The 21,717-nt window shown below is 40.3% G+C and overlaps 2 protein-coding genes across 4 annotated transcripts; one reads left to right on the top strand and one right to left on the bottom strand.

Annotated features, from left to right (window-relative positions):
- Window positions 1-711: 711 nt before the first annotated feature.
- On the bottom strand, window positions 712-12,282 carry rabgef1l (RAB guanine nucleotide exchange factor (GEF) 1, like). Of its 2 annotated transcripts, none has more exons than XM_089013131.1 (9): window positions 12,215-12,282; window positions 9,687-9,885; window positions 9,197-9,369; window positions 8,850-9,031; window positions 8,692-8,773; window positions 8,016-8,148; window positions 6,302-6,393; window positions 5,434-5,690; window positions 712-3,847 (listed from the first exon to the last, which is right to left on the bottom strand). In XM_089013131.1, exons 2-9 carry the CDS (start codon window positions 9,866-9,868, stop codon window positions 3,419-3,421), a joined length of 1,530 nt encoding a protein of 509 aa, XP_088869257.1. In that variant the 5' UTR covers window positions 9,869-9,885; window positions 12,215-12,282; the 3' UTR covers window positions 712-3,418. The 2 variants fall into 2 exon arrangements, with proteins under 2 accessions (XP_088869257.1, XP_088869256.1); XM_089013130.1 differs by lacking the exon at window positions 12,215-12,282 and adding an exon at window positions 10,260-10,393.
- Window positions 10,819-20,530, top strand: LOC148888589 (caspase a-like). Of its 2 annotated transcripts, none has more exons than XM_089013132.1 (8): window positions 10,819-10,973; window positions 15,317-15,592; window positions 15,670-15,755; window positions 16,773-16,949; window positions 17,034-17,280; window positions 19,076-19,240; window positions 19,335-19,444; window positions 20,247-20,530. In XM_089013132.1, the coding sequence occupies exons 1-8, from the start codon at window positions 10,967-10,969 to the stop codon at window positions 20,349-20,351; spliced, it is 1,173 nt and encodes a 390-aa protein (XP_088869258.1). In that variant the 5' UTR covers window positions 10,819-10,966; the 3' UTR covers window positions 20,352-20,530. The 2 variants fall into 2 exon arrangements, with proteins under 2 accessions (XP_088869258.1, XP_088869259.1); XM_089013133.1 differs by lacking the exon at window positions 10,819-10,973 and adding an exon at window positions 13,914-14,715.
- The last annotated feature ends 1,187 nt before the right edge of the window (window positions 20,531-21,717 follow it).

The raw sequence follows: 21,717 nt of genomic DNA, 5'->3' as shown, positions 1-21,717 counted from the left end.
AATCTGACAGTTCAAATTAACCCATTTACGCCGAGCGTGTTCATATGAACACAGATAAATTCATTTAAAAGTGCATTAATGTCATTTCTTACCACATTAATTACACATACTTATATTAATTATATACGCCATTTGAACCTATTTGATAAAAAAAAAATTTGATTTTATTAAGAAAATAATTGAATTTATCTGTGTTTAAATGAACAGAGATAAATTAACCCATTTACTCGGCATAAATGGGTTAATTTCACCTTTTCAGGGGAAGAATAACTTCACATTTCTCAATATTGGGATAGCCAATTCATGACAACATTCAAAACAAATATTTATACTCATCTCTTTCACTGACATGGATTATTTCATCCATCATTTGGAGTCTCAAGATTTATGGCTTACTCATGTTTATCTCTTCTTTTCCTTTCGGCTTTTCCCTACAATGGGTCGCCACAGCAAATCAGTGTTCTCCATCTTTAGTTTTGATCCGCATGTTTGTTTTGGCCAAGCTTTTACGTCGGATGCCCTTCCTGACACAACCCTCTGTATTTATCCGGGCTTGGGACCGGCACAAGACTTATGTCCCTTTGTGGCTACAGAACAAGCAACTCGCTCAGGAAAAGGCTCCCAAACACAAAATGGTCATTGGCACAGCAACATTCAAAAAAGCAAAAACTATACTCACCATTTGATGACAATGCTCTGATCTTACTCATGTTTATAATGGAATTAATTTATTTGGAATTACATCTGCAATCTGTGAATATATGATTGAACTGTTAATTCATTTTTTTTCTCCAAATGAATGTGTCGCATAGGAAAAAATAAAACATTGGTGGCAGTTACTCATTTGCTTGATATGTTCCCAAAAAAATAGTTTTCTTTGCTTTTGGTCAGAAACTGTTTGGGGTCAACCAAACTGATGTTTACAAAATAACCTAAAAAAATTGAAATGTTTTCTTTCAATTAAAAAAATAGCCTTTGTCGTATGTGTTTTGTATTCATGACTCAAAATCATTTTTGAAATAAGACACTCCTGTTCTTGGAAACCAAAATTCCAAAACCACAATACAGTATTTAAATTCTGCTATTTCTCAACTAATACCAATGACCAGTTTTCGATTTCCCAATATGATACATAAGTGTAGAAATAGTTTGAAACCTGACTTGAACTAAGCTTGCGCAATCACCGCTATATATTTTAAAGGACAGCATAAACACAGTCGACATTACAGTCTTCGCTCCAATTTTATTAGTCATCATCGGTTAACCACCCACTCACACACGCCCGCAGTGAAGCAAATAAGACGCCCTCCCCCCAATAAGTTATGTTTTAATTAAACAAGGACAGTACTGACTACATGATACAACAAAAAACCTATATGGATGTTTTAAACCTCATCGTTTAACTCACCGGCCACTACATTAAAACATTGTAAGAATAATCCATATTCACAAAAGCATAATACTCCACTCAAAAATACTGATTACAATAAGGACTAATAGGATCATTCATTCACCTAAAATGAGCATAAATAATGTGTTTTTGGATTATGGTGTGCTTAACTCATTCACTGCCAGACGATGTCCACTCCAGTGCCAGGGTTTTTGGTCATTGTCACTGGAATTCCAGGACCCGCAGAATATTAAGTTTTAGGACTACATAAACATTCAATTCAGCGTAAGGAACCTTAGAATCTCTTTTTTCATCAGAAGAAAATTGTTAATTCCTCAATTATATGGGTTTGGAGTTATAGGAGCTTGAAATGAGGGTGGCTATCCAAAATAAAATGCCATGCATACATATTGGTTCATATAGCGCTTTAACAACAGTTGAAGCTGGAACAAAGCTCACATGGAAAAAAGGGAAATACTGCCCCCTTGTGGGAAAAAAACATTGCCAGAGGCGATGGCTATCGCTCTACTGGCACCCAAGCATGAAAAAACAAAACCCAAACAAATTCGGGAATGGCGCACTACGTCATATTTTCAATTCCCGAATGAATTTGTGAATGGCAGTGAATGAGTTAATGTTATGGCCAGTGAGTGTTACAATCCCTGGAAAAAATAATTTGGCTTCTACAGTGCTTTATTTAACTTACTATAACTAGTTAAGTTTAAAAGCCTGCCTTCCCCCCAAAAAAATCATACATGGCTACAAAACAGTCATAAGAATGATTAAAATCTAAATATTAAATACAGTAAAGTCTCGTTATATCGATATCGGATATATCAATAGTCCCGGTTATATCGATATTTTTTCGGACTCCCTTGAATATCGATATAACGAGACTTTACTGTATATCTAAAATGAATGGTGCCGCGACAAGGCTCACCTCCAAATCCAGTGTCTGTACTAGTCTTCTTCATGTCATTAAAGTGCTTCCATCACATTGTATTTCTTTAGTTCAAATTGCTAAACGCATGCCAAGAAGCGTTTCTATGACCATTCGTAACACCTGCCATTTCTTCAGAAAATAAAAACAACCTCAGTCCAAACGCACTCGTGGAGGATTTCTGAAGATTGCATGACCCGAATGTAAAAACATCAATATGTGCCACACATATCAGTACAGGTAACATCCGACTTACGACCGGCTCAACTTACGACCACGACATCCAGATCCTATTTGATAAATTTTAATTCTACGCCTGGCACCGCAATGCGCTAGCAGGGCGGCAACGCGGACGGTAATTTTGACCAGCCAGCCAGCATCTCACTCTCGCACAGCAATCGACCGTGTGATGGCACCAGAGGAGGGGCAGTTTGCGAGTCATTTAGCCTCTGAGTCTCTATTCAATTCTATTTTGAATGGATTTTGACTTACGACCATTTTGACTTACGACCGTTTGGTCGGAACCTAAGTCGCATGTTACCTGTACAGTGATACCTTGGCTTACGGACTTAATTGGTTCCCAGACAGAGTGTGTAAGGCGAAAAGTGTGTATCCCAAAAAATAATTTCCCATAGGAAACCATTAAAAATGAGACTAATCCGTTCCCAGGTCCCCATAAAACATAATTTTCTACATCCTAATTTTCTAAGTTTCACAAAACAAACCTCTCACGTGCATTTTGCAGTACGGCACGAGATTAACAATTGGACATCAGCGTTTAAAAGCTCACGCCTTAATTTTAGGTTTATCCTGAAATGTCACCAAGGAGGCTAAAATTCTTAACTTTGAGAATAGCGTCCTTCCTGACCAGCATTGTTAGTGGTCCGGGCTTGTCATGTGATTGACAGTCGGCCAGTTAAGAACGTGGTTGCGGTCATATTCATACCTCTAAAGTCGGACATGACATGCTTTGTCTCGGTCGCAGAGGGAATCATAATAAGTGCGACCCAATCATTATTCTTAACGCGCACCGGAGTTTCGGGCTTTAGAATTTGTAAGGATAGATGAATATGAAAGTTCTACCAGTATCAACCAGCAAACACTTGCGGCGTCAGTGGCGGCGGCAGGTGCTCGTTCTCAACATTATCAGAGTCAATAGCCGAGGAGACCGCTGTCGCACCTGTCGCGACGCCAGTCGCCGCACGACCGGAAGAGGTAACCACGGGAGGATTGCTCGTCTCAAACGTCTCCAGGATGCTCTGCACGTTCTGCTCCACTTCGTCCGTCCAGTCGATGAGGTCGCTCTCCAGCTGCCGCGCTCGCTCCATGACGAGCTCCTGCCGCTCGCCGAGGCCTGACAATAGATCCAGACGCTCGTGAACCTGGCTGAGGGCGGCGCCGCCCATTGGTGGCCGGTTGGGGGACACCTGGACCCCTGACATGTAACGGTCAAACTCCTCGGAGGTCATGTTGAGCGACTTGCCGTCCAGTTTTTCGATGAAGGCCAATGCGCAGCACTGTAGAGAGGAACAGGGTCATGATTGGTCCAGAACTACGGGGCGCCATCTTTGATTCATTCATTCGCTGATTGGTTTCATGGCAATGCCATTAATATTAATAATAATAATAATAATAATAATAATAATAATAAATTCGATTTATAAGCGTCTTTCAAAACTCTCAAGGACACTTTACAGTCACATGAAGTCATTCCAGCCCCTAAAAACGTTATTGCAGGTGTAAGAAGAGAAATAATAAGCCCAAAACAACATTACTTGATAAAAAAAAATATGTTAATAACATAATTGAATTTACTAGAAAAAATAAACAGTTTGTGCATTATGCTTAATTCAGCTTGTGACTTGTAGTCTGTTCACCATGGCCATTAGGTGGCAGTATAATATATGGCCAGCATTTGAACTGTTTATCCTCACCAAGATTTTTATGAAGCGCAGTAAGATACAGTTATTACTATTTTTTTTTTGCCGGGTCTTTTGTTTTTAAATCAACTGATTCACTGCCAGGCGTGGAAAAATGTGTCCACTCCAGTGCCAGGGTTTTTGTCATTGTCACTCAAATTCCAGGACTCACAGAATATTGAGTTTTAAGACTACATAAATATTCAATGCAGCGCAAGAAACCTTAGATCAGGGGCGTCAAAGCCATTTTTTTGCTGCGGGCCACATTGTCGTTATGGTTTCCTCTCGAGCGCCGTTATGAATTTGGGGAAGCAGTTAGAATGTTTAATCCCCTCCACATATTACATATAGAGCGCACAACAAATTAATGAATAACTAGTTTTCAAATATGAAGTCAAGAACAATGACTGTTATTGTAGTTTACATCCAAAAATATGACATTTTCGTTAGGATTTTAGCGAGCATCATGGAATTTCACAAGTGTGATTTGCTTTCGTGGGCCGAAAAAATATGATGTAGTGGGCCAGATTTGGCTCCCGGGCCTTGACTTTGACACCATGCCTTAGACTCTCTTCTTTCATCAGAAAAAAAGAGTTAATTCCTAAATGATATGGGTATGGAGTTATACAAGCTTGAAATGAGGGTGGCTGTCCAAAATCCAATGCAATTCATACATATTGGTTTATATAGCGCTTTAACAGCTGAATTTGGAACGAAGCACTAACATGGAAAAAAAGGGCAATTCTGCCCCCTTGTGGAAAGGAAAAAACATTGCCAGAGGCCATGGCTTGCGCTTTTTTGGCACCCAAGCATGAAAAAACAAAACCCGAACAAATTCAGAAATGGTGCTCTACGTCATATTTTCAATTCCCGAATAAATTCAGGAATGACAGTGAATGAGTTAATTATTATATTTGAGAATAAAGTGGCAATTTATAGGATTCGCCTGAAAAGTAGTAAACACGCTGGGGAAATTTGCTTTGAAATTAGACCAACCTGGAGATCAACATGATGAATCGTATTCAAATACTTTCATTCCTTTCATCACTTTGCTGCTGTGAAATGTAAATTTCTCCACTGTGAGACTAATAAAGGCAAATCCAATCCAATCCAAATGCAAAGGTTTAATTGAGCTATTTTGAAATATTTTTTTTTTGTGTAAATTAATGAAGGGATTTCCTCACCAGATTTGTGAAGTAGTAACCGTCTTCTCCGGTCATGAGCCTGCTGGGGTTGCAGAAGCGAGTGATGTACTGAATGTTGGACTGAAGCCGCGGAGGATTGGCCTTGAGCACGATGTAGATGAGTGTGGGCAAAAAGTCATCCGCCGACGCCGCTTCCTTCTTGCTGATGCGGATGGCGTTAAAGATGTGTTTGCTGCAGCGCGTGATGCACGCCAGCTTGTCATTGGGCACCCGCTTGGAATCCAGTTCGATCACATCTGGAAAGAGAGAGAGAGATGGTGTACGTGGTCTTATGACAGCAGCATTATGTCTCAAATTCTGGTCTCAACTGCTGGTAGCCAACGACAACGCTGCCGCCGATCGCTACTATTGTCACGGCAAACCAGCAAAAGTATTCATCAATCGTATTTACAGTGATACCTCGGTTTATAAATCCCTTGGCTTACAAACTTTTCAGTTTACGAACATTACATTTATGAAAATTTTACCTTGGCAGACGAACTTTTTTCATACACGGAGCTGCCTCAATGAGTGATGTGTCGTTTGCGAACGAGCCTGTTCTTCTAACAACAAAATGGCAGCCGACTGTTTTTCTCCTCTATTCCCCATACCCGTAGTCCTTACGGCAAAACTGGAGTTGGCAGAAAGCACCGTGGCCTATTAGAAATCTAGATTCATTTTCAAGTAAAGTCAGAATTACCGCAAATGTCGGCATTAAAAATACTTCTCGGCAAGAATCATACATATGCTTATTAGTGAGCATTCCTGTATAAAGTGACCTTATATTGTCACCGACTGGAACTTTTAAATGTCACTGAAAAGGACCCCACACCCCCCTGCAGCATTTCCAAATGCCGATGAGACTTACCTGTGATGGCTTTAACCACACTGTCGGAAGCCTCGGGGATCTCCTCATCGACGGGAACACCCAGCATCTCAGTGGTGACCCAGTGCAGTGCTCTATGAATAAATAAGTAGTCACAGATACTACAGTGTAAGACAGGGGTCGGGAACCTTTTTGACTAAGAGAGCCATAAAAGTAAAATATTTAGCAGTGTTTTTCAGTGAGAGCCACACGCGCACACACGTGCACGCACGCACGTGATTTAAACAAAATGTCAGAATGTATTATTTAAAGGACAACCGACACCATTTTTCGTTTCCTAACTGACATCTTAAAAACGTTTTATAGCATCTAAAATACACTAAACATGCTGGATGATATTTTTAGTCAAATGAGTAAATGATAAAAATGAGTTAGTGTCCCAGAACTACTTCAAAATGACCCCGGAAATGGCGAGTTTCAGAAGGTCCCGCCCCCTTGTTCGTGACAGGACGTCTTGCCTTGCTCAAGAATCAAAACAATGACTTCAAATTCGGAGAAGACGCTTTCTTGTTACTCATCCAGTTATGAATATGTTTCAAATACTGTAGTTGTGAAGGGGAAAGCATAAATGTTTGCAATCGATTAAAGAAGTCCTTCAAGATCAATTCAAGCCGTCAGGACTCCAATGTAGCGTCCCAGAAAATGCACAAGATGGCGCCCAAGCTCCGTTGGAAATGGGCTGATTTGTCTGCCGGGAATTTGTGTCAACTAGTATCAAATAGTAGTCTTGGTGCAACACACAACGATTCACCATCGTGTTATTTGTGTTTTCCTTCTAATTTCGCCATCAACACGGATCAACACAAAGTTTTCAGACCAAACAAAGTACCCAAAATGCATTGTGTGTCGCTTTCTCGGTCAGAGGCGTTCCTTCTGTGACGTCACGTCTGGAATCGTCACCAACTCGAAAACAAGACTTCCTGAATATTCAGCGCGAGTCTTAAAACGTAAAATATAGCTATATGCGGTGGAATCTTTGTACAATACGCTCAGTAGAAGTCATTTCAACTGATTTTACAAATTATGGATACAACTTGTCCAGAGGCGTCGGTTGTCCTTTAAAATAACTGATAATACTCACCATTAATATGAATGGTTATATGTTCCTCATGTTTGGTAAAAATCCAGCCAAAGTATCGGAAAGAAAGTCAACTTGCCGGGTCCCTTGGCGAACTTACTGCTAGCTAGCCTGCACACGGCTCATTAGCTTGCATGCTTGCTTGCTTTCTGCTTTCTCTCGCAGAAGTATATCGATGCTAACGTTAGCATGGGTATTGTCAAAGTGCCACTGATATTCAACTGTTTCATTCATGGTATTGTTTCATTGCAAATTTCTCTCCACAAAGGCGAATCCGAAGTTTTTTTTACTCGTCAGTCATATTTAAAAGAGAGCGTTTACCTGTTTCGACATCAACGGCCATAGGTCAGTATCATCCAATCAAAAATGCGCTTTCCGCCAACTGCCGCCCAAAGCGGAAATGAACAGCGAAAAAGCAAGAATATGTATTTAGTTTTATCGCCGAGCCAGATGCAATAATCAAAAGAGCCATATATGGCTCACCAGCCATATATGTTCCCGACCGCTGGTGTAATACAACAAAATTCTTCCTCGTCACCTCGTGCATGATGCGACACCCAACTTTGTCCACATTTTGACATGAAATAAAGTTTGAATTAAGTCTACGTATTCTCAAACCTGATTCTCTTCTGAACAGCCAAGTCTTTCTTCTCATCATCTGACGTTTCAGGACAGAAAACCTCCTTGTACAGACGTGTGGTCATGTACCTCTCCACTTCGTCCATGATGCCCTCCACATACTCGGAAGAGCCTTCAAGCAAAACCATCAACATGAGAACAGAACAGGTAAAATGATACGACACAAACGTTTCCGCATGTCAGATGTTGGAACATTGTCTTTTACTGCCGGCAGGGGATGCAGCAATTTATGACTGACACCCAACTTCTGCAGCCCTCTACCAAGCTATTTACTGAGAGATTTATCTAGAGTAGACACAAATTAAGTAATACATTAATAAAACATAGTCTTCTTGATTTGAATACCACGCCACTGGACGTCCCAAGCACCAACATCCATAAAACAACAGAACATAGACATTTTACTTGGTTGTCCTTCCCATGAACTGATAGATTTTTGACCTGGCTAATGACCTCTTCCTGTGAAGGAGTTTACCAAGTCGTAAATTAGTCCAAGGCCAGATTTCCTACATGAAGATGACAGTTCAACAGGCTGTGTCTGTACACCTCAGATTAACCCCAGGTTATCTTTGCTTCCATTGTGGGCCTTGTATTCAGCAACCTTGAAACTTTTAAATATGATAACTTCTATTCTGTCTATTCTCTATCACCGTACCTTTAAATTGAGTGTGAAGGCGCTCTGAAAGATTCTGGTAGAAGTCTTGGACGCATTCGGACATGTCCTCAACACCCATCTCCTGATAGAAGGGAGATATCTCCATAAAATTACAAAAATGTCTTTACTGTATCTGGTACTTCAGGAATGGAGCTCACCCGCTTGTAGGCCAAGCTTTCAGTGAAAGCGCAACACTGTCTGAAGATTTGCCGGCCATATTTCAGAGGCTTGAGGAACTCTATGAACTCTCTTGTTGCTCGGTCAGTGTCCGCCGAGGACGGCCGGTTCGCTGTCGAGCAGGAGCTCGGGCTGGATTGACCATCCAAAGGATTGGCGGCATCTTGGTATGGACGAACACGCAGAAACACACGCGGAAATAAACACACATTTCACACACAGGTGAACTGTTTTGTACAAAGTCTCCCTATGAGGATAAATAAATGAGGATTCACTTGATTATGTGTGGATTTGACCATTGAGGCAGTCAGCTTTATCAAAGGTTTACCTTTCTTTGGTGGCGATTTGCTGGACGGACTAAAAAACTTGGTGACAGGGTTGACTTTGCTCGACTTTTCCTTGGTCTTGCGTTCCTCAAATTTGTTAAAAGGCGTGACAGCGGGCTGGGACTGGGCTTTCTGATGTCTGCTTGCATAGGCTTCCTCTTCTTCCTTCTGTAGCCTGTGGCGGAAAAGAGACAAGACTGACGGACCAGGGGATTGTTGATGAGCAATTAACAGAAGAGAAAAACAGAAAAATAAAACACACTGTCGAGCAATTGTTCTCAGACAGGGGCCAAATTATCCGTGATATACATACAAAGTAGTCTTTTCATCAATAATGAAATTAACAGCAGAGACTTTTGGCTTTTACCACCACCTATCTAGAACCATCCAACAAATCCATGTGATGAATGAATACATGACAATATTCAGGCGTTCCCAGCAAGAAGTCTCTGAACTCAAACAATCTCAGAACTGCAGACGTTGTAAACAAACCTCTCAGCGAGAGCACAGTCGTCCTGAATCTGTTTTTGCCTGTCTCGCTGGTTTTCCTCTCGCCAGCATTTGGAGCACAGGCCCTGCCAAGCTGTGTTGCCATAAAAACCACATCCTTTGGTACAAAGCAGATCGGACTGGTCCAGATGGATCCGACGACGTTCAGACCGCTGGGCCATCATCCCTCAAAGTAGGCTGACTGCCCGGGGAATAAGACATTGATAACACAATGAACATTCAAATGCATAAACTGCGTTACAGTGATGGGCATGACCTCGTTTCTAAATGTAACTTTCTAATCACCGACTTTATGACTACCGCCCACCCTTCGTCTCGTTAAGTTTTGAACTGACAACACTTCAGATTAGACAGACGACTACGTACTGGGTCATTCATTGCTGTTGCGTAGAAGTTTAAATCCAAACCATAAAATTTTTGCTTCTCGCCGAGTGCGATCGTGTAATTGGCGATGATATGTGTAGGCTAGCTCCTGAAGCTATTTACAAAGCCACCCCCTGGACAACGAGTAACAGTGTCATAAAAAAAGATGACGCGTGGTTTCTTATAACGTACATTATCATTCGCAGGGCGAGAAAAGCAGTCACGCAACGTCGATCCTGCTCCTGGCTTTTGAAATGTGGAATGTTACATGAGCAGAACGGAAAGTTCCGTCACATAGACCGAATCAGCCATTTTGTTGTTCGGCCCGGATGGTTCTTCTTCTTTCTTCGTATAGTACATCAAGATGATGTACAATAGTGTTTCGCCACCTAGTGCATTGACCTCGCAACAGGTTTTTGAATGTGCTATTTATGAAGCGTTTTTTTTTAAAACACATTTTTTTGTGTGGGACAAAATATAATTAACATCAGTCCGTGAATCAGATATTTTTAGGCCGTCAGAGCTCTCTGACGGCCTAAAAATATCTGATTTCCCCCATATTGTTGCAATCTGTCGAGTGAAATACCTGTAACTGAACAATGTGTGATTTATTATGGAAGAACAGATCTTACTGTAAGACAAGGTACACCTGCTATGTTGGATTTTTCTGCTTTTTGTTCTGACTTCTTTTTCTCCACCCGAGCCTAACCCACCCTCCTCCCTTCACGCACAATTTACATTGGGGAGGATCATAAATGGAGGAGGGGACTGAAACTTGAACATATCAGGAAGGCAGATCCGTTAAGGCTCATACAGTACAGTAGGTGCAGCCGTTATCACACAAAGAAGACTTTCCTTATTTGTCCGCACCAAAAGAAAGGATTTTTTCTCTAAGAGCAATGGCAGGTAAGACATCAGTGGGACCTTTGGACATACGAAAAACTGAATGAGACTGTCAACTTGAGGACAGGAAATGACATTTGCCATTTTGAAAAGAATTAAATCTCTTGATTACAATTTTTTAAATGCTTTCTGAAATAGTGTACAGCGACAGTCTGTTTGCACATTATGACTCACAAGACCAACGATGAGCCACCAAGGCATATTGCATCAGAATCCTTGACCTGCCATTGAGTCCTTATACTTTCACAGGCCTTCATTGCAGACACTCCCCACTTGCTGCTGGTTATCTGTCTTCATTTTTGCCTTTCAGCAGAAAAACTCATACTCTATCGGGTTGGGATCGGGTGGCGGACATGACATTGAAGAATAATCAGTTCATTTACTTTCTAAAAGTTGCTTTTCAGGGGGCGTTTTGTGTTATCAATGTTTACTTTCAGTTTACGAGTATTGGTGTAATATGAGAAGAATAATACTCGATCGGGTTGTGATCAGGTGGTAGACATGGCATTGAAGAATGCACACGCGCCGGCGTTCAATCAACCCGGAAGTAACTCAAATAGATAGAAAGCTAGCTAGCCAATAGATAGCTAATAGCTAGACAGCTAGGTAGCCATACAGCTAATTGATAGCCAGCGAGATAACTGGCCAGCCAGCTAGATAGTAAATAGATAGAAAATAGCTACCTAGCGTGTTAGCGTGCGAGATAGCTGGATAACTAGATAAATAAATTAAATAATAATAATAATAATAATAATAGTAATAATAAAAATACATTTTATTTCTAAGCGCCTTTCAAAACTTTCATATACTTTCAGTTTACAAATACATATTAGTGGAATGTGAGAAGAATATGCTCCATTTCCATTTAATCATTTTTACCATACACTACACACCTCGGTTAAAATTTGGATCATCATTCGTTTTTCCTGTCCTCTTTCTTTATTTTCTCTTAATGGCGCCCATTGGTCAAGCAAGCACTTGTTAGAATACAGAAGATTTCAGAATATTTTATACAGTAAAGTCTCGTTATATCGATATTCAAGGGAGTCCGAAAAAATATCGATATAACCGGGACTATCGATATATCAGACCCTGTTTCCATGTAATTTTCTCGGTGCGTGCATAAAAATAGCATCGATATAACCGGGACTATCGATATATCCGATATCGATATAACGAGATTTTACTGTATATGTCATTGTTCAGGAAATAAGATGGGGAGAGGGGGTGGTTCATGTTCTTACATGTTCTTCCTCGCTTGGCGAGAGTACGGGTATTCCAGCTCCCAGGGTATACGCCCTTTTCACACGCAACTCTGAAAAAAGAGAAGTGCGGTTGTATAAGGATGGATGGATGATGGATGGATATCCATGAGTTTCTTAAACTTAACTTAGCATTTTTTTTATTTTTCATCCAGAACAGCTGAAAAACACGACATCCAATTTTGCTGACAATGTATCAGAAGAAGTCCTCAATCAACTTCTGCACAATCTTCTCGAGGATAAAGTGTTAAATGATGGCGAGGTACAACACATAGTACAGGCAAACCTGACCAAAGCGAATAAAGCACGTGAACTCTACCGTACAGTGAGGATGAAAGGCGACGAACCCAGCTGGAGGCTCATTCAACACATTCAAATCAGAGACCCTTGCCTTGCAAAGCATCTGGGTCTGAGCATGGACAAATTCATGTCTATGGACATGAGATAAGGAGTGAGTTTTTTTTTTAATTACAGTGATACCTTGGCTTACGAACTTAATTGGTTCCCAGACAGAGTGTGTAAGGCAAAAAGTGTGTATCCCAAAAATTAATTTCCCATAAGAAACCATTAAAATGAGAATAATCCGTTCCCAGGTCCCCATAAAACACAATTTTCTACTGTCAAATTTTCTAAGCCTTAAAACTACACAAATACCTTATTTCACGTACAATAAATGTGCTATGGTATTATTGGATTGGATTTGCCTTTATTAGTCTCACAGTGGAGAAATTTACATTTCACAGCAGCAAATAAAAAATTATAAATACAGTAAAGTCTCGTTATATCGATATTCAAGGGAGTCCGAAAAATATCGATATAACCGGGACTATCGATATATCCGACCCTGTTTGCATGTAAGTTTCTCCGTGCGTGCATAGAAATAGTATCGATATAACCGGGACTATCGATATATCCAATATCGATATAACGAGACTTTACTGTAATAAAATTATAATTAAAGAAATAAACTGTACTGTATAATAAAGTCATTTTATTTACCTTTGTGATGGTCATTGATGGAATGGAGTGTCCGGTTTCATCAGCATTTAACACTTGATGAGGAATGTAACCTTCTTCGTCCACCATATTGAGGAATGATCCCTTGTAGGTGCTTTCTCTGCGATAATTTTATCTAGTTCCTCATCAATTGTTTAGCTGGGTTGATAGCTTTTCGCATCAAGTGTACAGATGCCTTGGGTTGTTTGTGGAGCCTGATTGATGGGATATTTTAACCTTGCAGTCTACACTCTGCCTTCGAACTTTCAAAGTTGAAACTCACTGTCGTCTGCCTGTCTCTTTAATGTTTAAACCACCTCACTGCTGCGTTCTTGACCAATCACGTGGCTTTACCCGAAGACTGGGGGCGGGGAATAGAGGACAAAACCAGTCGGCCGCCATTTTGTTGGTAGAATAACGGGCTCGTTCGTGAACGACACATCACTGATTGAGGTAGCTCCGTATAAAAAAAAAAATGTGCGTATGCCAAGGTAAAGTTTGTATGCCAAGGTAAAATTTTCATAAATTTAACGCTCGTAAACCAAAAAGTTCGTAAGCCAAGGGGTTCGTAAACTGAGGTATCACTGTATTTTGAATCGAGCATGATATTCTCATATACTCGAAGCATATTCCACAACCTGCCTCAGTTATACTTACTGCACTTTTCTTTTCTGATTCCAGATAGTTTCTCCACACTGGCAGAAGAAAAAGACCAATTGACGAGGAAATTTTATCATTATCATTATCATTATCATTTTATACCTAAAATTCTGGCATCAGGTCCCTAAAACTCTGGCATCAATTGCAATCTCCGATTTACTCGATTGTTGCCCTTTCCATCATGTGCTAAACAATTACAACCATGTCACCACCATCACATTTCATTCACAGCTTGAGAATAATAATAACCTTTTAAAATCTGTGTGGCTGTCATTTGTTGTTATTTTAAGTGACACTGAAAGTTCACTGCTATCCCTGGTTGTCCAAGAAGGGGTTTCCAGATATAAAGTCACCATTAAATTTATTGTGTTTAAAATCTAAGTTAAAATTAAAAACGACTCCAACCTGAATGTCTGTTATGATTAAAACATTTTGGGCCACGATTTAATATCTTACGCACATGTGGGTATTCATCCATCCATCCATCCATCCATCCATTTTATAATCCTCACAAAGATGAGAGTTTCCTGGAACAAATCCAAGCTGTTTTATAGGCAGGGGACACCCTGAACCGGTTGTGAGCCAATCGCAAGGCACACAGAGATAAAAAAAAAACAACTCCCGGGCTCACACCTACACCGAGGAACAATATAGTGTTCAATGCAGCTTTTTAGAATGTGGGAGGAAACCTGAGTACCCGAAGAAAACCCATAAAGGCATGCGGAGAACATTCAAACTCCACACAGAAAGGCCGGAGCTGGAATCGAACCCTGCATAGAGGCACTGATTAATAATACTGGAAATAATCTTGGATGAACAATATTCAAGTGAGTGAAACCTAAATTGTGTTCATGAGGACTGCAAATATTTTTTTCTCAATACAATACAATACAATACAATACAACACAACACAATACAATACAATGCAATACAATACAGACACTCCCCTACTTACGAACATTCAGTTTACGAACAACGGTACATAAGAACATTTTTGTAGTAACATATGTAGTATTCTTTCCAGTTGTAGATGTACATACCTTTATAGAGCATATATTTTATTAAATGTTTATTTTTCAGTACAAACTAGTACAGGTTACTAATATAAGCCTTAAACAAATTTATATAAACCTTAAAGGACAACCAACAGCATTTTGTTGTTTCCTAACTGACATCCGAAAAACGTTTTATAGCATCTAAAATACCCAAAACACGCAGGCTGATATTTTTAGTCAAATGCAAAACACCAATAAAAATGAGTTCAAGTGTCCCAAAACTACTTCAAAATGACCCCCGAAATAGTGAGTTTCTGAAGGTCCCGCCCCCTTGTTCGTCCCCTTGACGTCAACCCAGGACGTTTTCGCTTTGCTTAAAGTTGTGTCTACATTAGCCTAATTCCTTCATATGTGTCATGCATTTATTTTACAGAGGAACTGAAGGCTGTGAAAATTGAGTTTGTGAATAGGGTGTCCGCAACTGTCATCCAACAACTCCTGGACAATCTTTTCGCGGAAAACATTTTGAATAGCGGAGAGGAGGAAGCCATCATCGAGGCGCATAACACCAGAGCAAATAGGGCTCGTGCGCTTATTGACACAGTGTGGAAAAAAGGTGATAATGCGAGCTGGAAGATGATCACTTACCTTAATGAAAGGGATCCGTTGCTCTTCGAGGAACTGGGCCTTCCCACTGAGCCCCCCCAAGGTGAGCCGAAGAGGTGTTTGTCGCGACGGAATCCGACATCCAATTTGAATGCCAACGTTGTGTATTGCTATCTCCAGCTGCCTCTGAGGTGGAACGCCAGTGGTCCACCACACTCATCCCCTGTAAAAAGACATTTTGGAATGCCAAGAAGAATGATCAAAAGGTTTTTTTTTTCACAACTTCATGATATACACTTTTTCTAAGAGGAATTTTCTCATTGATATTTCTTCTATTTTCACCCGTCGTCTCACTGACATCACATGCCACCCCACCTGAGTATTTTCTGTACGTATAATTCCACAATCTTCTTAACTAAATAACTAAACAAAGTACACTTTCGTCAAATGAATACAAAGAAAATAACATGCGAAGTACCATGAAAATATTATTAAACGGATCTTTGGGGTAAAACCAACCCTCGATAGCTTTATTCAGAGCCTCTAATTTTAAAATGGGCATTTAGATTAGAGATTACATTCGATTAGCCTTTAATAGTCTCACACTAGAGATATTTACATTTCACAGCAGCAAAATGATGAAAGGAAGAGGAAAGGAAAAAAAGAAATAGAAAAATAAAACTGCGCCATCTTGAAGTCAAAAGAACAAAATAACAAATATGACAACACAAAGACACAGACAGTATTTCAAATTTAGCACTTTCTGTACCCTCTTTGTTGCATGCAGCAGTTCTAGACGAAAGACTAGAGGACCAAAGCGTCCTTTTCACCAGTGGATCAGGGACATCATGGTGGAATTAGCACGTCTGCTACAAGCCAAATGTTGAAACAAACATGAAGCTATAGCATGGATTGACGAAAAGAAATTGTCTCACATCTCCCGTCTCACATAAATCCGCTTCAATTCCAAGCCGCCACATATGCATCGGCGCTCTGCGCTGACACTCTTTTCTTCTCATCGTGGGCTCCTCAAGCCATGGATTCATCCAGCCGCAGACTTCCAACAGCACTGACCATTCCGCTGAACAAAGCGGGGCTGTGAAAATGCTGCCCTTTTGTCCCAATCAAAAACAGTGCTGGCATATTCGTGCTGCCGAAAAAGTGCATGATGCACAAAAACACAAAGTGACAAAAGACAACACAAAAACAACAAACAAAACACATACTTCACATGCTTCTCTCTTATTATGATTATTATAATTTAAAAACATTTTTTTTTTTAGATCTACCCTGTGGACAAAGAGTCCAAAAGGAATCGCGTAGCTCTGCTCATCACCAATATCAAATTTAAGGACAGTCGTTATGACAGACATGGAGCCGAGGCGGATGAGCGAAACATGGAGAGGCTGTTACGTAATTTGGGATATGAAGTTGTCCGATACACCAACCTCACTGGAAAGGTATCAAACACTCCCCCCACCACCCCCAAAGTTGAAATCTATTTCCAAAATCATTGACCGACCGACGTACATTGGTTCCGGTAGGAAATTGACGAAGCCGTCATCAGCTTCTCCAAACATCCCAAACTCAAAGACACAGATAGTGTGTTTGTGGTGATCATGTCTCATGGAAAACTGGGATCGATCCTCGGCGTCAACTGGAATAAGAAGCAAACAAAAGACCAAGAAGATACCTTTGCTATTGATAATATTTTCAAACACCTGGGCTCAGCAAAGTGCAAATCTATGCTGGATAAACCCAAGATCATCATCATCCAAGCTTGCAGAGGAGGTGAGTGAACACTTTTGCATCGCTGTAATCACTGGTGGGCCGTCAGAGCTTGCAAGGCCTTCTCTGCTGGCCTAAAAATATCTGAATCACAGACTAATATGAATTATATTTTGTCAATGAATTTTTATTAAATGATTCCAAATTGTCTTTAAGCTTCTTTTTATTACTTTTCCCCTGTTGCGCTGCTTCCAGATGTGTTCGGTGTTTAAGCATTTAACTAATCACATTTCACCAGGATCACAAATCTACCTAAACGCCTTCACAATCAGTTCTGCAGGCTGTGGAGCATAAAATAAGTGTTGATTAAATGGTTGCTTTAACCCAAGGGTGTCTAAGTCAAAGTTTATTGCCGCGGGCCACATTGTAGGTATGGTTTCCTCCCGAGGGCCGTTATGAATTTGGGGAAGCCATTAGAATGTTTAATCCGATCCACATATTATATATCGAGCACACAACAAATGAATGAATAACTAGTTATCAAATCTGAAGTCAATAATAATGATTGTTATTGTGGTTTATTTCCAAAAATATGACATTTTGGTTAAGAATTTAGCAAGCATCATGGAATTTCATACGTTTGATTTGCTTTCGCGGGCCGAAAAAAATTGATGTGGCGGGCCGAATTTGGCCCGCGGGCCTTGACTTTGACACCTGTGCTTTAACCAATCAGAGTTGGAGTTGGCAACCCAAGGCCTGCTGCAAGAAGCTGGAAACGTCAGAGTTTTCGCAAACTATGATTGGCTAGTCACTAGCCAATCATAGTATCACGAGCAGCTAGAGATAAGAACATACTGGCCAGAGCTAGCACACTGTATCTGTAGCGAGCTGCCTTAGAAAATATATTATGTTGATTTAATAGCGTTTTTTTCAAACCACAATGGCTGAAGGCGGAGAAGAAATGAATTTGGTTGCAAATAGAAGATGGACTTTCAAGATGGACTTTCCAAGCTATTTTTTAAATTAAATTCACATCATTTGACTTTTATATTCATTTCTCGTACTGTTTTCAAACTAAATTAACTTGATATCAAAAAAGCCCTTCCATGTAGTTCCTAAACTTCAGCAAGACTGAATATTAACTCCCATATATCCAATTCACTGCCAGAAATGTTCAAAAATGTGTCCACTCCAGTGCCAGTGTTTTTGTCATTGTCACTCAAATTCCAGGACCCACAGAATATTAAGTTTTAGGACTGCATAATTATTTAATGCAGCGTAAGAAACCTTAGACTCTCTTCTTTCATCAGAAAAAAAAGTTAATTCCTAAATTATATGGGTCTGGAGTTATGTCATCTTGAAATGAGGGCGGCTGTACAAAATACAATGCACTATACATATTGGTGTATATTTAGGGTTTTAACAACAGCTGAAGCTGGAACAAAGCGCTAACATGAAAAAAGGGACATGCTGCCCCCTTGTGGAAGGGAAAGCATTGCCAGAGGTCTTGCAAGCGCTATATCGGCACCCTAGCAAGCAAAGACAAAACCCGAACAAATTCGTAAATGGCACTCTATGTCATAGTTTCAATTTCCGAATAAATTCATGAATGGCAGTGAATGAGTTAAGAAATGTTGGACAGCTTCGAAGCTAGCAAAAATGGCAAATAATACTGCCATTTTATGATGTTATGAATCCACATGTTCATAGTAAAAATTCAAACAGTTTAATGAGAGTATTTCTTAAGTTTGCTGTGGATTGATTCAGACGTAGCACTCCTGAAGGCCTAGGGTTGACATGCATGGTTGACCATTGGTTGTAATGATGTCACGTGGATGTTGTAACATGTTTCTTTTAGAGGAGGATGGGGCCGTGCTTATCGAGGATGGCGCAAACATGCTGGTGTCTGATAATGCTCAGCAAGCGGGACCGTCCACGTCTGATGATGGACACGTTGCGGATGATGGTTTTCAATTGGTGCATAAGGAAAAAGATTTCATCGCTCTTCTCTCATGCACCCCTGGTCAGTGCATCTTTTCTCATCTATCATGTAAATGTGATTGTAAGAATTTGAATGGTTTGGAATTTCGGGTGTCCAAATGTCACCCCCCTTGCAGAAACCGTCTCATACAGACACACAGTGGATGGCGCCTTCCTAATTCAGTACTTTGTTGATATTGTGAACACCTGTGCATGTGAGGAAGACATTGAGGAACTTTTCAGGATGGTAAGTATTACAAATGCTCATTTGAATGTTGAATGAATGCATAGAGGGGACATTCAATCCTACTGGACCCTCCGCACCCTGCCCACCACCTTTTCCAACAAGCGATCCATGCGCACCAAATCCAGCAGAAATTTAAACAGCTTTTTCACCCAAGCTATTAACTCTATAAACAGTAACCCAAATATAACTGTATCGTGCCTCTTTGCAATATTTTTTTTCTGATGATACTAGTGCAGAGTGTTCTACCGGAGACAAATTCCTTGTGTGTTTTACATACTTGGCAATAAAGATGATTTCGATTTTGATTTAAGATGCTCCATGCAGACATGTACAAACAGGATCGGGATCAGAATCAGAATTATCTTTATTAGCCAAGTGTGTAGCACACACTCCGGTTGAACACATTGCACTAGTATCATCCTAAAAAAATTTGGAAACAGGGACAATACAGTTGTATTCGGGGTTACTGTTTCGAGAGTTAATGGCGAGGGGAAGAAGCTGTTTAAATTTCTGCTGGATTTGGTGTGCATGAAAAGGTGTCTGGAAAAGGTGGTGGGCAGGGTGCGGAGGGTCCAGCAGGATTTTCCGTGCCTTTGTTTTGGTTCTTGCAGTGTGCAAGTCCTCGAAAGTGGGTAGGACGGGTATGGATGTTGTCGGGGTACCCCTCCAAAATAATATTTCAAGGAAAAAGCAACTCACATCAACAAAGTAGTACATTGACTGAATGTATGCGTCGAAGTTTGATTGCTGTTGTTTTTGGCTTACATGGCTAATCTCATCATATTTTGTTTCAACCATGCAGATCATGCGTCGCTTTGAAACATTGCCGCTTGTGATGAGAAAACAAATGCCAACTAAAGACAGATGCACTTTGTCAAGGCGCTTCTACCTCTTTCCAGGCATTTGACACCAGGCATCGTGAGCACATCACCGTCATATTGCGACAATGACAATTTTGAATGCAAACAGCGGTTTGTTCAATATTGCAAAAGTTGCAAAGTTGTGCGTCAGATATTCACAAACAGTTTTTCCTGTTTTGAACATGAAATAAATGACATACCATAAATGTCTTTTCTGACAAGAAAATTTGTTTGAGGCTGTTTAACTCATTCACTGCCAGACGTGCAAAAATGTGTCCACTCCAGTGCCAGGGTTTTTGTCGTTGTCACTTGAACTCCAAGACCCACAGAATATTGAGTTTTAGGACTACCTAAACATTCAATACAGCGTTAGAAACCGTACTTTCTTCTTTCATGAGAAAGAAACAATTAATTCCTAAATTCCTTATATGGGTCTGGAGTTATATGAGCTTGAAATGAGGGCGACAGTCCAAAATACAATGCAATACATAAATATCGGTATATATTGCACTTTAATAACAGCTAAAGCTAGAACAGTTTCTGACAATAGCGACAATCTGATTGTCTCCCAAAAATCTTCATTTACAAGGAGTCAGTCCATTTCTAAATGGCTTCAGTTGACTCATTCCGATCAGGTTTTCATGAGACCAACCCTTGGACGAGTTTTTACAATAACCACTTGTTGGGGGTTCATACTGTTGAGCAAACATTAAACTATGCCGCTTTTTTTTTCAGACAAGTGGGACAATAACAGTCACCATGGAAAATAACCATCAAAGATTTCTGTCAGGGAACCGCAGGCTTTCTCTACGAAGCCTTTGTATATTTCAAATGAAATACAAAACAAGACAAACACGGCCATGCAACGGTGAATAAAGGTGAGGTGGAAGAATGGATGTGTCAGACAATGAACGCTAAAATGATTTATAACAAAGCGCTTGTCAAATGTCATGTCTTACATTTCCTGGATGAGGTACCCTAACAAATACCAAACAGTCTGTCTCACGTCATTTCAATCCGTTAGCTGGTAATTTGCTTTGTGTGATTCTTCAGTTTCTTCCCCCTTGGTATATAAGATAACAGTGATAAATGGTCATCAGATTGATAGTTGTCTTCAACCCAATTTTCTGGATCAAAATAATGATACCTAGTCACCTCGTCTCTTCAAAAATCCCCAAATAACCAGACAGCAGATTTGGAAAACAACCCACCATTTGTAGTTGCTCGCATGCTGTGCCCACTGTTACTGTATTTAGCATTAGCGGTAAGGACAATGAAAAACAACACCCACAGAGTGAACTGTGAGAGCTGGTTGAAAAACAAACGTGGGGCCTCATAAAAAAACATACTTTTGGAAACGTTCCAGAGTCGGTTTGGAATCCTGTAGCGTTGTGTAATGTAGATAGTCGCTAA

The sequence above is a fragment of the Hippocampus bargibanti genome, linkage group LG14, assembly GCF_051943395.1.
Source record: "Hippocampus bargibanti isolate YZ-2025 linkage group LG14, ASM5194339v1, whole genome shotgun sequence".
NCBI classification, from domain to species: Eukaryota; Metazoa; Chordata; class Actinopteri; order Syngnathiformes; family Syngnathidae; genus Hippocampus; species Hippocampus bargibanti.
The sequence above is the reverse complement of the archived record's forward strand: the minus strand, read 5'-3'. Positions and strand labels throughout refer to the sequence as shown.